The sequence below is a fragment of the Mizuhopecten yessoensis genome, unplaced genomic scaffold, assembly GCF_002113885.1.
Source record: "Mizuhopecten yessoensis strain PY_sf001 unplaced genomic scaffold, ASM211388v2 scaffold10667, whole genome shotgun sequence".
In the NCBI taxonomy this organism is placed as follows: Eukaryota; Metazoa; Mollusca; class Bivalvia; order Pectinida; family Pectinidae; genus Mizuhopecten; species Mizuhopecten yessoensis.
In genome coordinates this window covers 139,294-151,103 of record NW_018408661.1, presented here as the reverse complement: position 1 = coordinate 151,103, position 11,810 = coordinate 139,294, and the positions used below count along the sequence as shown (strand labels likewise).

General features: G+C 37.3%; 1 protein-coding gene across 1 annotated transcript in view; it reads left to right on the top strand.

The window, feature by feature from the left end:
• Positions 1 to 221: 221 nt before the first annotated feature.
• The window catches only part of LOC110461793, a 48,724-nt gene continuing 37,135 nt past the window's right edge, over positions 222 to 11,810 (top strand). The window contains exon 1 of the mRNA XM_021515460.1: positions 222 to 626. Coding sequence (XP_021371135.1) covers positions 584 to 626 — 43 coding nt within the window. The 5' untranslated portion in view covers positions 222 to 583. The remainder of the gene's footprint in view (positions 627 to 11,810) is intronic.

Sequence of the window (11,810 nt, the reverse complement as noted above, 5' to 3'; positions counted from 1 at the left end):
GGCCCTATGCCGGACATATGTCGTAAAGGATATCGTAATCGCCGACTAGTGATATTAATCCAATTTTGCGACATACAAGGAGAGCAATTTCCGGCTATTTTCTCCATTATTGTTGAAGTTTACAAAGTGATTTCCTTGCTCTGAGAATTCACTTCCGGCTATTTTCGTATGTTTTCCTCCATTAATTCGAACCGTGTTGTTCAGGACAGGACTCTCAACCTCCCATATTTTCACAAAAGTTTACTTTATATGTGTTTTTTTCTTACGAAGAGATAAATTCCATGGATATAAGGAATACATTTTCAAACTGAATGTGCGGAAATTGCTATTCGAAATCACTACATAATGCATCAACAATGTAATTAGTAGTCAAAATGTAATTACTGTCAACGTAGTTTTCAAAAGCGGAATATTAATAATGTGGACTATTTCCCTCAATGAAGAGAAAACGAAAGTAATTACGAAGGGACGTTGAAACGTTTTTATCATTGAAATTATAAATATGATGGCTTTGTCAATGTAAAGTGTTGATTCCTACGGATTTATCTTACTGACATTGCGGACGAACGGACGGACGTATATCATGATTCTGTCCACTGTTGTAATATTGCTGGGGTTCCTGGCTGGTAAGTAGAATATATACACTGTCGCACATACATTTTGTAGAAAGTATCGTGTGTGTGTGTGAAACAATAACTCGCCTATAATGATAGTAATATTGCCTATATGTTTATCTTGACCTTTTGATGTTACATTAATACATCTATTTATGTACAGTGTATACCAAGATTAGGGCGGTGCGTAGGGAATTTTTACCCACCGGTTGAAAATACCCTCATTATTGATATTACTAATATTTACTAGGTAGTACGGTAAATACTACTGTTTCCTCTCTCTATTGTAACTACTAGTGGTAACTACCTCATACGTATGTTACTTAGATGTCTTGTTGACGGTACGTATACAATACCTAGGTTATGACTTTTCTGTAGTTTTTTCTATTCATGTTTCTAATGCTATTTAGGTAGAACGGTACGTATGCACCAGAGGTCATCATTTGAAATGCCTTCGCGAGGAGTCGAACCCATGGGACCTCTGGTTTACTAGTCTTGCGCTCTACCGAATGAGCTGTTCAAGAGGAGGCAGCTACTATTTTAACCAGGCCGACACTAATGTTGCATCTCTCTTTTATAAATATTCCATACCTAGCTATGCTACTGTTATTGTAACGTATACCATATACCAAGGTCAGGATGGTGCTTACCGATGTTTTCTCCCTCTGTTGTAAATGCCTTGACCTATAGGTCTGCGTTGTCTTCATATATATAATTATAGTGAATGTCTTGTTATTAACTCAAACACAAGCTGTGATAATTGACATCAGTCTGCAATTTATTATTGTGTTTAGTAAACTATTGTAGCTGATGGCGAACCCACCTTAACCTTAACCCAGATCACATACAACTCTGACCGGATACTGAGACGATCCCACAAAAATACGCTCGCGACCGGAAGTTATCAGAAATGCTAATTGTATCGATAACTTTCAGTCGATGACGTCAAGTTGAAAGTTCAATGATCACAAGAGGAAATGTTTAAGAATAAGAATTTTAACTTTGATGACAATCGAATAATAAGAAATGACATCTGCGAAGCGATGACAACAAAAGAAAATATTTATTGTCATGTTGACCTTGTTTTGACCCCGGAAGGTGAAGGTCAGAACAGAAACTCTGTCTGTGAAATTACACTTGAATTTCGACGGCAATCAGATAGTAATTAGAACCTGTAGAGCAGTGACACCAACATCCTTTTTATAATAACGATGACGTTGTTTTAAATTCCAGAAGGTGGAACCTTGGGAAAGGGCTTAGTAATTTGACTGTTTGATTTTAATAAAACATGTTTGAATGAATGAGATTGAACCATAAATTCTACCAAGATGTGTTGATCATGAATACACATATACGCGTTTATGAAGTTTCATGAAAATCGTAAGTGCATGAAGTCCGGAAAGTCAAAAGTAAAAAATCATGTATTTATCTATAATGTCAGAGCGTTGTGTGTCCATACACCTTAGTGGTCTCTGTACCACAGTAAACACACACCATAATAATAATAATAATATACAGCATTTATACAGCGCCCTATATAATTTGTAAAATTACCCTAAGGCGCTTTACAACATACGGATAATAGTAATGGTTACAATTGTGAAAACAAACAACAAAGGCTTGCAATCACTTTCATACATTTAACAAGCAATGTGCACATAAACATGACGTCTTTGCAAAGATTCTAAAATGCAGACATGAAGAGGTGAGTTTTTATGTCCCTCTTGAACTTGGCCAGGGTATTCGACTTCCTAATAGCAGATGGTAAGCTATTCCACAACGTAGCCGAAACCCTCCCAAAGCATCTGTTTCCGTAGGTCACAGTACGAGATTTTGGGACACACAACAAAGATTCTGACTCCGACCGCAGTGATCTTGACGGCTGATACAGGGTAACAAGTTCCTGTAGGTACTGAGGAGCTGTTCCATTCAGTGCCTTGTATGTGTATACCAGAATTTTGTACTGCGACCTGTATCGTACAGGTAACCAGTGCAACGAATAAAGCGCAGGTGTGATGTGCTCTCTCTTTCGAGTACGAGTAACTAGCCGTGCTGCAGTGTTCTGGACCCTCTGCAGACGACTAGTTAGTTTGTCAGATATACCACAGAGCAGGGCGTTACCATAATCCAACCGAGAGGTAACAAGTGAATGCACCAAAATCTTGCATGCATCTGCAGTTAGAAACTGCCGAATACAGCCGATGTTCCTGATCTGGTAGTAACAGGATTTGGCAATCGCGTTCACTTGTTTCTCCATGTTCAGAGAACTGTCAAAGTATACCCCTAGGTTTTTAACAGCTGGAACAGTCTCAATAGTTCTGGCACCAACCTTGAGCTGGAGAGCCATTGTTTGCTGACACTTTGGGGAAAAGACGATTAGTTCCGTCTTTTCCTGATTAAGTTTAAGCATGTTGGCGTTCATCCAGATACTGATATCCGTCAGACAAGCTTCCAGACTTTCTGAGACTGTATTCCAACTGTCCTGTGGTTTTATGACCATGTAAATTTGTGTGTCATCAGCATAGCAATGATAGCGAAGGCTATGGCGACGACAAATCTCTCCAATCGGTTTGGAGTACATACAATATTTTCGTGGTCCTAACACCGACCCCTGAGGAACCCCGAAATCTAGTACTTTGTCATGTGAGGTGGCAGATCTGATGGCAACACACTGTCGTCGTTCACTCAGGTATGACTGTATCCAGCATAGTGCGGTATCAGTCACTCCATTAGAGTAATCCAGACGTTTATAAAGTATGCCATGGTCGATGACGTCAAATGCACCATAGATCTAGAGTGTACGTCATTGTGATTGTTGATCGTCTGTTTTACACCTTTTATAATTTTTCATCGTGTAAACTCACAACGTTGCAGTTCGTAATGACTCACACAGTTATCTACAATACTACAGTGATTGACACGTGTAAGTATATTGTTCCTAACCTAACCCTGTGCATTTACGTAGTGATCTCGTAATGCTACACCACAACAGTCACTCGGAACACTTCTGGCTAAGTCATTACTATATTTGTACCTAAACTAAGTCAGCCTAGTATGTTCCGAATGAACAATTTTTACTCGAACGACGGAGTTAGGATAACGTTTTATTTTAATTCGATTTGAATGTATCCACAGTTACGACACTCGGATACGTATCCCCACCTCCGGGACCCTGTGGCGATGGCAATGGATACAGACTAAACAACTGGTGCTCTCCTTTCCCTACTTATGGCGGATTATTCATGATGAGGGACCGTGAGCCCCTCCCCCGCCTCCCCCACCCACCCACCCACCCACCTCTTCCAAATTCTGCCTACAGAATACAACCGATGTCCCCTTCCCGCCCTGAAGAAAAAGCACTGCTACACACACTAATTGTTTGAGAACCGAAAGTGGAAATGGAACATTGTTGTTCTTATGCATCAAGTTGAAAACAATAAAATACTTTGAGTTAAAGAATTTCTTCGAGACCAACGCATTTTATTGTCGTCAATATCTTAAAATCTTTCAGGAAAGTCATGCACAGCAGCCAAAGTGCTCTTGCCAGCGTAATTTCGTAAAGTTTCCCCAAGGAGTCTTAGAATGGTTTCAGATATCATAAGTTACCGAGCATGCTATGAAATGTCCTGATTGACCGAGCGGTTTCTATAAAACAATTATCAGGATCGTAAAAGCTAAGTTCTCTGAAATATAGTCCTCACGAACGCACCGACTCATCTAGTTAAGTCCACTTTCACTGGAAATTATATAGGAAAATACAATCCATCTTGCTGTCATTTTCGATAATGGAGTTTGTGGGGGCTGCAAAAGTAACGTCACTAAAATATTTAAGAGCCGATTACACCGCTACGTGATTCGGTATATGGACCTGTTTTAGTCCTAATGTAAAAATGTTAAAAGCAATATAAAAAAAAATATTTAAAAATTTGAGAACATAAAAAAGCAATAAGATGGTTGCAAAACATTTTCCGGGAGGCGAAATATCCAGTATCTGTGAACTTACACCCTATTAGGGTTTATAGTGTCGCTGTTTTGAGCGAGGTTCGAGTATCTTTGTTCTGGTTACCGATATGTTCCTATCAGTGAATTTTTGGATTTTATTTCGTGGTATTTACGTTCTGCTTCTGATTCAAGCGAGTGTTTAGATAAACATAATAAAAGGTAAATCACCCTTAATTATATTAGAAGGAAAATGCAACTTAGTTATGAAATAATATGAATTTGGAGAAGAAAAAAAATTCACATTGGAAAGGAATCCTGCAACATGACTCCACACTTCAGAAATGCCAACTACAATTATTATCCATAACTTATCTGCAAAACCTAGCAATACGCCACTATATGATTATTATAGCTTCAAACGTTTTGAAATAATAAAGTTTTTGCAAATATCAACTAAAAAATAAAAAGCTTTAAATTAGGAATCTTTTATCATCTCAACAGAGTTTAAAGTAATTACGACATTTCATCCAATCTTTCTGTGCTTACACAAAATATTCCGTGACAAAACTAAATCAAGTTTACAACTAGCAATGTAGTAACGTGCTATGGAACCTTTTAAGGCCGGACACTTCTCTATATACTGGAAACTCTTTCATTCCGGACACTTCAGTTTCTGTGAACAGTGAAAACACTTCATTCCGGACACTTCAGTTTCTGTGAACAGTGAAAACACTTCATATCGGACACTTCAGTTTCTTTGAACAGTGAAAACACTTCATTCCGGACACTTCAGTTTCTGTGAACAGTAAAAACACTTCATTCCGGACACTTCAGTTTCTGTGAACAGTAAAAACACTTCATTCCGGTCACTTCAGTTTCTGTGAACAGTGAAAACACTTCATTCCGGTCACTTCAGTTTCTGTAAACAGTGGAAACTCTTCATTCCGGTCACTTCAGTTTCTGTAAACAGTGGAAACACTTCTTTCCGGTCACTTCAGTTTCTGTTAACAGTGGAAACACTTCATTCCGGTCTCTTCAGTTTCTGTAAACAGTGGAAACACTTCATTCCGGTCACTTCCGTTTCTGTAAACAGTGGAAATACTTCATTCCGGTCACCTTAGTTTCTGTAAACAGTGGAAACACTTCAATCCGGACACTTCATCGAAACGCTTTATATATATCTCCAGATATTGTGTCTGGGAAGCAAACCTCTTGAGAATTGGAATCCGAATTATTGGAATCCGGTTTAACGTGATAAAAATGGACACGTGGTCTGACAAACCTTACATTGTGCTACATGTACGTGTATAAGTCACTGTCTGTGGCTAGTGTCTCGTTATATACTGTCTTCTAAATAATCTACTTACTAGGAACTCGGTAAATGTGTTAAACGCAACATATTTTCTTATTATTATATAAGAGAAAGACTTCAAAGAATTTAAAAATGAAATTACCATTCTCCTATTTATCTTTATTGCATGCGGGTTATAAATAATCTTCTTTATTATCGGTTCAGTTTAATCTATTCTAATGTCAGCAGTAATATTATATTAGTTTAAACTCTAGCGTCGTAAAAGCCCTGCAAACCAATAATAAATTAATAAAAATGTACAAAACAAATAACGCAGACAAATGTATTTTAAGAAAAAATATTATAATGTCTATTTTATGCGGAGGAAATGTGTATTAGTTTACGTATAGGCATGTATTATTGAAAACTAGTTAAGTTGATTTATTTTCCCAAGGAAAATTGTCAGCAGAAGTGCGTCACTTGCTCAATTTCAAAACACGATTTGCTGAACACGCAATATATTTTATTTTAATCAGATAATGTTATTTCATTTTTGTTTTGGTGGAATTTTCACTATTTATTTGTAAGCAGTTTTCTTCTAATAAATGAGCCAGTTAAAGAATATTTTGAATTATCGATAGTGTTTTGTTCTGCAAAATCTGTTTGCAATTTCATGGGTTTTCGGGATTTAATGACTTTTAATGATAATTAAACTTTTTTTTCTTTAGAATTCGTGTCTGTCAGAAAAAGGATATTCACCGTAAAATTTTAGGAACATAATGCAAAGTTTAAAATTACTCATTTAACGATAGTGTTCGGGGAATCAGAATGTCAGTCAGGCGTTCAAAAAAACCTGTAAGCTTTATTTTAATCACACTTGAGAAATTGAAGCAATGTTCAATTATGTGGCGTAATCGAATTACGCGTTAGTTTATATAAGTAATGGGTTTCTTACGGTAATCGTGGGCAATTTACATTTAATTCTCTTACAGAAAGAGAAATGTGTCTATTATGTAAATAGCTCTTTGACATTAGACATAGAAATAAATCGAAGAAAGTTACCCCCTTGTGATATCTGTTATTTCAGATACCCATCGCGTCTGAGATTGGAAGGATTTAATGCAATAGTAGACTGCTAGTAAGTATATATCTCTATAAGTTCTAATTTTCAGACGTTCGAAATGTACCGATCGAATGATGCTGCGTTTGGTTCACTGTTACCAGCATCTTAAGATACATGCCTTAAGTCTTTTAACTTTACATCAAATCCCCTTTTAAATCTACATATATCTTACATGTAATTTACATTCTTTTAAATATTCATGACTTCGATTGACTACACTTTTGGGTCTGTTACTCCCTGTGTCTCTCTGTAGATATCACGTTTCCTTTCCACCTAAAACTTACTTTTGACTTTATTTTATTCGGACATTTGATTAAACGTCACAAGTAAAAAAGAAAATGGCCAATTACAATTTAACTCATCATAGTTCAAAATTACAAAAATGGAGACTTCTGTTAATGAAAATCTACAGAATCATATAACATCCGATTTCCCTAAAAGCTGAACGTTATGCAGGGAATAGCAACTACAATTTTAAGGACTTTGGTATGTCCCGGCCTGGGGAAAGGACCCATTGTCTACCCCACTTGGGCAAACGCTCAACACTAAGACTAACAGTGAGGTATTGCCAAGCAAGGCGCTATGGAACAAATGTCAGAGGAGGTAAATTATTGCCTGCATGGTTCTAGTGTTACCTGGTTACCATGTCATCTGGTAACATGTCACCTGGTTACCATGTCACCTGGTTACTGTGTAATCTGATTACCATGTCACCTGGTTACAGTGTCACCTGTTTACAGTGTTACCTAGTTACAGTGTTACCTGGTTACCATGTCATCTGGTTACCATGTCATCTGGTTACAGTGTCACCTAGTTACCATGCCACCTGTTTACAGTGTCACCTGTTTACAGTGTGACCTAGTTACAGTGTCACCTAATTACCATGTCACCTAGTTACCATGTCACCTGGTTACCATGTCACCTGTTTACAGTGTCACCTGTTTACAGTGTGACCTAGTTACAGTGTTACCTAGTTACAGTATTACCTGCTTACAGTGTCACCTGGTTACCATGTCACCTGGTTACCATGTCACCTTGTTACCATGTCACCTGGTTACCATGTCACCTGGTTACCATATCACCTTGTAACAATGTCACCTGGTTACCATGTCACATGTTTACTGTGTAATCTGGTTACCATGTCATCTAGTTACTGTGTAATATGCTTACCATGTCATCTGGTTACTGTGTAATATGGTTACCATGTCACCTGTGTACAGTGTCACCTGCTTACAGTGTTACCTGGTTACTAAGTGTCACCTGGTTACTGTGTAATATGGTTACCATGTCACCTGTGTACAGTGTCACCTGCTTATAGTGTTACCTGGTTACTGTGTAATCTGGTTACCATGTCACCTGGTTACAGTGTCACCTGCTTACAGTGTTACCTGGTTACTAAGTGTCACCTGGTTACTGTGTAATCTGGTTACCATGTCACCTGGTTACTGTGTAATCTGGTTACCATGTAACCTGGTTACAGTGTCACCTGCTTATAGTGTTACCTGGTTACCATGTCACCTGGTTACTGTGTAATCTGGTTACCATGTCACCTGGTTACTGTGTAATCTGATTACCAAGTCACCTGGTTACTGTGTAATCTGGTTACCATGTCAACTGGTTACAGTGTCACCTGCTTACAGTGTTACCTGGTTGCCATGTCACCTCGTTACAATGCCAGCTGGTTACAGTGTCACCTGTAAACGTGTACATAAACGGATATAACATAAGTTTTGGTATTATCAGCCGTTGGAAGCCATAGGTGTGATTCTTACACAATTGAATAGTGTAACATTCGATGCAAATAAATGTAAATGATTCAGAGCATGCTGCATTTAAGTGACACTTCAAAGAAAGAGTACATAAGAAGCGTTAGTCCTGTTCACGGGATAGTCATGTTAATGCTCTTTTTACACGCTGCACAGTGGGGAGTATATGTTGTTTTATTTGTTTTATATTTGTCCCACTTTCAGGAAATTGAAATTTCGAAAATTCAATACAGATAAACATTTTCTTTGTGTAAAATATCAATCTTTTATGTTAAATAAGAACAGCCAAACGGCCGACGAATACATTTCAAAGTGAACAAAATGTTATATACAGGCGTCTGCTTTCTAGAAAAGAACAAAATGACATAATTTGCTTAGAAGTATCACCATTTTTAGAAAAACATCTTAATTCAATTTGATGTGTTTAGCTAGGTACAAGGTACGACTACACCCCAATATTTCAACTGAATTCTAACAAGACTTATACTTTGCAAAAGTCTACATTATTAAAGGTACATTAGGACATATAAATTATGGATACTTACTTTAAAAAGAGAAAAAGCAAACGGGTACAAAATACTATACAGCATTTCCCGAAGAAATGATTGTTTCGTTGATGTAAGCTTCACTTTGTTGTAAGTTGCACATTGAAATTGACACCTAATGTAGTTGTGTGTCTTGTTTCCGCACGGACCAGGTGGTACCAGCCTACCGACCAATTTATCGACAGACATAAATATAACTCGATAGCTTCATTGCTAGTCACAAAGTGCAAGCTATCCCTGAAATCAGTTCTTTGGTATTCTAGGGGGGAAACCGTCAGTCTGCCGGAAAAATGACCTAAACGTACATTGAAATTGAAATTAAACTTCCGGTATAGGTATATTATTAAAAGAAAAGCATGGGTATTATTAAATGTAACTGAAATCCTGATTCCAATTATTCGTGAACTAGATGGTATTTAGTAAGTTATTTCGAAAGATGTGGAGCGGAGCCTTTTCCGTTTAGACATCGTCCTTATTTACAAACACGTTCATCATGGTAAAGATATCTCTTTTATAGAATTTTTATTGAGAAAATCCAAAAAGAGTGACGACTTACTGGTAAGTTTTACTATATTTCAACATTCCATAGAGAATTTGTCACCTAATAAGATTTGTTGTGCGTTTGTGTGGGGAGGGGGGTGTTGCAACTCGCAAGAAATGTGAATAGTGAAAGAATCATTTTACTTAATCGATCAAATGTTCTCAAATTTAACCCACCACAAAATGTCAAATGTATGAAAATACATATTCAAATATTTTTGTTTTAACTGTTGAAGGGACACAAGAAAACAAACAACAACAAAACAATCCCAGCAGAATCCCATAACTGTACATTTTGGCTTGCCGAGTACAGAATACCAGATTATAGTACTTAAACGGCCCGACCGCTGTTATCGATAAACTCCTACGCGAAAACATAAAAGGGAGATAAACACTAAGTCTGTCTCGTTTTGATGTCTTTGGGGGTCGATATATCTGTGGTCTATTTTCGAAAGACATGTTATATATTATTCATCCAGATCTCACCGTCTCCTGTTGGGTCATTTTAAAATCTACTCAATATGATTATGGTATGGAGAAAACGTTTCCGGAGTCGCAGGTGTCGTAACTTTGTACGGGTCCCTCATTAGTGTGTACCGTTTTCTCGACAAGTTGAGTTCAAAACTACTTTGCTCGTTGTAATTGCTTTCCCTTGCGATTTCGGTGTCTCGACTTAGCCGTCTTTATGTAACTATCTTGGATCAGTCTGGCATCTTGGTTGTATGACTGGGTAGTTATCTGGGACCAAAAGGTCGCCAATCAAAGGACGTGATTATTCATCAATAGTTCATGTAAAAGCAGTGCTTTTGGTCTCCTATAAGGTTGTGTTTATACCGGAAGTTGATAACTTTTGACATTACGTGCTAGATTTATCTGTTTTCTGTGTCACCTTCGATTTTAAAAGTAGCCATACAGTTAAAACGGAGACAAACGTTAGTAATCGGGCACTTCATTGTTGCTAATTATAAATAACCTTTTTTGTTTCCCTCTAGAGTATCGGCTGTATTAAATTGATAAACATGAGATGTTCCGAATTAAAACAGTTGCCTTGAAGCGTAACCTATAAATTGTATGCAGCTGGGGACGAGCTTGTCAGTAAACGAGTTGAAAATTTGACGCCCGCGTAATTGAATTTAAAGGGCCCCATAATGCAACAAATAAGCATTGTCAGTATTCTATTTTTTCATTTTGCCAATAAAGTACAAAGCACAGTCAGTTTGATTGTCAAAATAAAATGAGTTGGAAGGCAAAGATCAATGCCCGAGTGTGATTTGTCTGTATATTTCTAAAGATGGGTTCTTCTATTGGGGATTATAGGTTTTTTGGTATTCTTAAAAAGTCCCTTTCTGATGAGCAACAGTTAATAACCTAACCAGTGGTTCATTTTGGTTTGGTCTATGGGGTTTTCTTCATATTAACATCTTACGTCATAATGAGTCTGCTAGAAGCGATATGTTGGTGTATTTGTCTAATTGCGATAGCGCGGATCTGATGCCGACTTTTGAGTGCTACCCGAATAAAATATCATGCAGCAGGCACACCCTATACAGTACTCATCCGGTCACATTATACTGACAACAGTTGAACTAGTCTTTATACAGATAGGTCCATTTTCAAATCCAAGGGTTCTTAGATTTCACATTGCTAGGACTCGTAAAGTTAATATTTATACATTCACAACCATATATTTTTATTTTAGCGAAAGAGCCGTTTGAAATCACCTTAAAGCTATACTTTGTGGGCTCAAATTATGTCTGATATTTCTGGAAAATTCATAATTTTACTGACTGTAGAAAAAACACAGCGACGTATTTATTTTTTTGGAGGAGGAGGACCTAATGAATCGTGTTATTCTCTTTCTACTCTTGTAGAATAATTAATTAACTCTAAACTTATCAGCTAAAGGAGAGCATTTCTCTTTAAGTCTACTTATTGCTTTCAAGTATTTGAATATGTTGCAAATATACGGCACTGGTAATTAAATTGATT